The sequence below is a fragment of the Lolium rigidum genome, chromosome 3, assembly GCF_022539505.1.
Source record: "Lolium rigidum isolate FL_2022 chromosome 3, APGP_CSIRO_Lrig_0.1, whole genome shotgun sequence".
NCBI lineage: Eukaryota > Viridiplantae > Streptophyta > Magnoliopsida > Poales > Poaceae > Lolium > Lolium rigidum.
This window is the reverse complement of record NC_061510.1, coordinates 155,742,996-155,747,745: the sequence shown is the minus strand read 5'-3', so window position 1 is coordinate 155,747,745 and position 4,750 is coordinate 155,742,996. Positions and strand designations below refer to the sequence as shown.

Here is a 4,750-nt window from a genome sequence, read left to right as displayed (position 1 = left end):
CAGTTAGGAGTCACATGCCCTTGTAAGGAGTGCCACTCTCTGCCCTCTTGATTGGATGTTCTGCAATGTCGTTGTTTGAGTTCATCACATTAATCTGTCTTATCCAACATGCAATGTAGAAGAGCCACAAAAGCAACAAGACGACCCCACTAGATCCATAACACTATCCAAACCGGATTTCCTCTAACAGAAGAACACAGAAGCACCACAATTCTTAGATAGAAGTTTATTTGCAAGATGATTGTGACGGCCTTATATAGAATTATAGAATGGGTTCAAACTGGTTGCTATCATCAGTCGATCACCTTGTCACATCAAATACCAAGAGATATTTTGGTTGATGGTGAATGACATCAAAAAGCAATCACTTCAGTTTTACGATAAAGATCAAGTTACTACCATGACTGCAGTCATACTGGGGGTACTAGTTGCTTCCTTTCCTCAATTGTGGCACTGGACAGCTGAAGATTCTTATGCACTCAAAACAAAAATTACTTATGAGAAATAACTTTATAACTAGAACGTGATACAATGAGTGATGTAAGTATCAATCAATAGTATACCCGTAAATTTGAGAGCAGATAAGCTGCATGCTAATGTTCCTTTTTATTTTCATGCCCTTTCAGAGTAAAGGCAGAACACTAAATAACCCGTATCATCTTCTGTCTTATTTCAGGACAGCTATTTTTTAAAGCATAATAACACATTAAAAACACTAATCCTTAGTCAGACTACACACACCTGTATCCGTGTCTATTCTGCAAACTGTCGTCACCTTGCATGCTAATACTTGTATTTCCTGTGTCCTCTTGTAAAGTATGTAAAAATAACACCCTGCTGATGTATCCTGTCTTCGAAACTCTGTTTCCCGTGTCTCCTAATTAAGAGAAGAGCAGAGAGATTTCTTCTGTCTGTGCTTCTCTATCTACAACAAGAACTGTTGCTTTGTTGCTTTCTGTGTGTACAATGCTGTCTGTACTCACCCTTCTAGGACCTGAAGAGAGATACCAAGTGCCTAAATGGGCACCTGAAATACGAACCCAAGTTCCAGAGTGGTTATTTTTCTTGCGTGCCTGTTTATATGCCATTTCCAGCAGGCGCCGACGAGGCAAATGGGCTTTCTGGGAGGAGTTCAATCTGGTTACTGCAATCATAAATGCAGGCATACGATCAACAACAACTACCAAATAGCTCAGTTAACGACAATAGGTAAATGCAATGCAAGAATTGCGGATATATATACACACACTTGAGAGTTGAGACTGGTGAGTACCTTTCTTGGTCTTGGTAGTTGTTGGTTGCCTGTATGGGAGGGGCCTGGCTTGTTGAGACGATATCATCGAGTGGATCAGGCGTGTCGAGGGGATCCATCCGCTCCACTTCTTTGGAACCTGGGCACGTAAGAAATCCCATTCTCATATAAGAGATTGCAACTTGGAACGGCTAAAATAAAAATAATACATGTGGTGTCACCAACCAACCTGCGGACTGGGAAGTGAATGGATCGACGTCCCCGATGTTACAGTCGAAGTAGGCGCACTGCGGCTCTACACGGAGCCCAGCGAAGTGCCTCCTCTCCAGCTCCAACAGCTGCCTGTCGCGCTTCATCTCCACCAGTTGCCTCCTCGCCAGCCTTGGAGAATCATACTCTGGCAGGACAAATTTATAAATTTGGTGTTAATTAGGTGAAGAAACCAGGCTTCCTCAAGACTTCTATACATATTTGCAGATCATTCACACTATATTTATACCTGGATAGAAGTCTGGATCTGTGTCAATCCAGCGTGGAGGATAGTAATGCATCGTCGGCTTATTGCAATTGGTCCTGTCCACACAACAATCCGTTGCTCACAGGTGAATTATACAAGAAGCTGCACATAAATTTGTTTCCTACTATGTAGAGCATTGTGCAATGACATGATGACAGTGTTACCTGTCACTAATGCATTTGGTTTTCTCCCTGTAGGCTTTGGCGAGGACCCGCGATCCACAGATGAAATGCGGGTTGCGCCGCATTAGGAGGGCCGTCACCGTCTCCGGGTTCTGGAAGCTCACGAACCCGAACATTCGCTGGTCTTGGCATGGGATCCTCACATCACGCACCGGACCATACTGCCTGATGGATCGATAAACCCAGAAATTAGAATTAACACACATAAAAGAAGTCCAGATCATTCATCTTTACTAGTTAGTAGTAGTATAACGTCATGTCTAGCTAGTACTGGTAGTCTGGTAGTTCAGATGGTAGATCGCATAATACAATGAATAAGTACCCAAAATAATTGGCGACGTCGTCCTCGGTGAAGTTGCTGTCGGAAGGGAACGTGAGGTATATCTGGTGCGAGCTGGCCGGCAAGTCACCTCCCCTGTCGCTCCGGCAATCCGTGTACTTGGCGGCGTCCTCGGCGAGAACCACCGAGTGCTGCCCGTGCGGCCTATGGACATCAGCACATGCATGTAAGTATTTTTTTATAAAAAAAAATCAACATTGATTCAATCATGAATTATGTATTGGTATTTCCAATCTGACTCACCTTTCTATGACCCTGATCTTGTTGAGGCGGGAGAGCAGCTTGGTGAGGCTGTATCCAGCCTTGCCATGCCGCTGGCTCTCGGTCAGGTAGCCGTCGGCCTGGAGGCCCTTGCCGTACTTCTCGCCGTAGAGCGTGGGCAGCGAGGCGATGGACACCGGCTGCCCCCGCCTCGAGTGCAGCAGTTCTGTGATCTCCACCTCCAGCCTCTCTAAGGATCCTGGCGTTGTCCCGCCGTGGAGGTCCAGGGCGAACGACCCGTCAGGGGAGTACACCTGGTGGTGCGAGTAGTGGCAGTTCTGGCCGTTCTTGCAGACGCCCTTGAAGAAGTAGTGGCAGGGACGTCTGGACGACACCGCGTTCGACCGCCGGCCGGCCGCTGCCCTCGGTCCGGCGGCCCCATTGTGGAACCCGTCCTGAGGGAAGTAGTACCCACCGCCGTCGAGGTGGTCGTCGACGAGCGGGTGCTGCTGGTCACCGCCGCGCAGCCCGTAGTGGGTTTCGGTGTCGACGAAGGCGTACTCCTTCTCCGTGGCCGCCTGTGGCGGAGAGTCCCAGTACTGGACGCCGTAGGCGGCGGCAGCGGCGGGGGAGAAGTGACGGACGGCGGCAGGGTGGGAGCACACCTGCTGGTGGTGGTAGCCGACGACGGGGGAGGCGGAGCAGCGGGCGTAGATGGCGGTGAGCGTGTTCTTGGCCTCGCGGATGGTATTGTGCAGCGACGCTTCGGTGCCGTAGGCGAGGTGCACCATCTCGTTCTCGTCGGGCTCGCGCAGCAGGATGCATCCCACGATCTTGCACACGTTGTCCGGATCCACGCTCTGCACCTTGGAGAAGATGATCTTGGCTAACTCCGCGGGCTCCATTGCCGCTCACCAGACCTGGACATGGATTGGATCCGAGCGCCCGTCCTCGCCCCCTGTATATAGGTAGGATGGTAACTAACTATGAGCAGGCGGATCCAAAACTTGTGGAGGTTGGTTACTCTGGGACTAATCCTCTACCACTAGCTCCATGAATGAAGAGTAAAAATCTGGGACTAACCTCAAAAACCAGAATGTGCAAGAGCCCACTGGACTGGAATGGACGCGTGTGAGACGCCGGCGAAGGGGTTATAAGTGTGAGGCGTCGGCGGTGGCTCTCTACTACTCTAGGGCACAGCCGTGTGGCACTATAGGATCGGAGGGTTTATAGCCGCGCGCGTTGGGTCAGGAGAGGAAGGTTCGGATGGTGGGGAGGAAAAACCGCTATGAAATGGTTGGATTTTGACTGGGGATGCAGATCAGATTATCAAAACAAAACAAATTAACTACTGCACCACCCGAGATACATGGTCTGATATGTTCTTCCCTTTTCTATAGAATAATAATCTAACAAAAATTTATGGAAACCTCGTGCGGTTCCTGTTGCACCAGAATCAAAATTTAAGATCTTTTTTTACCTCCCTGATTACCTGAGAGTGCGCGGAGCAAAACTACGAGTGGTTGATATAGTACTATGCACATGCATCACGCCATACATGCAGGTTTTATGACTGTTTGGAAAGTCCACATGCATCACGCAATGCATGGAGAAAATTCTGGAAATAAAAGATATGCACTATTCTTTATTGGGAGAAAAAAAGGAATTAGGGTGTATGTATTTGCCAACTTTTTTTCCCTTAAGATTTTTTTTATGAAAATGTCCACGGATCTATCTAATAATTAACAACAGTACAATAATCTCCGAAGTAATAAAAACTACAAATAGGTCTTAGACCACCAAGCGACAACTACCAACATAGCAGCGAGCCTCCCCACCCTACCTCATTAGAGTTGGGCAAATCGTGTCACTGTAGAGCTTGTCGTAGACTTTTAGTAGAGGGACATGAAGTTGAAGTGTTGAGGCCCAACGGACAAGCACACCAGACCTGCAACCATCGCCAAGGATAATCGTTGATGCCTGACCACCTGACAAGGATACAGAAACTAACTAAAAATAAAAAAAACAGCAAACCTCCCGCCGGCAAAAAGCCTGGTCCTAAGGCCTAAAAGGCGATCGAGGCTAGGCTGACTGGTGGCTTCGCCACCACAGGGGACGGAAACCCTAGACGCCTTGGTATTGCCTTTTTTTTCTCCTCTACTCTTACCGGTTTAGAAATCTACGTAGGAAATGGTCATGTGCATAAATCAAAGCTCATACGTACAGGATTTGCAAGGATCCGCATGAGTCCCATACAA

General features: G+C 48.1%; 1 protein-coding gene across 1 annotated transcript; it reads right to left on the bottom strand.

Annotated features, from left to right (window-relative positions):
• Positions 1-1,070: 1,070 nt before the first annotated feature.
• LOC124702543 (zinc finger CCCH domain-containing protein 54-like) lies at positions 1,071-3,702 on the bottom strand. The gene is made up of 8 exons (XM_047234691.1): positions 3,575-3,702; positions 2,535-3,450; positions 2,274-2,435; positions 1,934-2,116; positions 1,752-1,825; positions 1,482-1,649; positions 1,274-1,391; positions 1,071-1,144 (listed from the first exon to the last, which is right to left on the bottom strand). The coding sequence occupies exons 2-8, from the start codon at positions 3,395-3,397 to the stop codon at positions 1,078-1,080; spliced, it is 1,635 nt and encodes a 544-aa protein (XP_047090647.1). The 5' UTR covers positions 3,398-3,450; positions 3,575-3,702; the 3' UTR covers positions 1,071-1,077.
• Between the last annotated feature and the right edge of the window lie 1,048 nt (positions 3,703-4,750).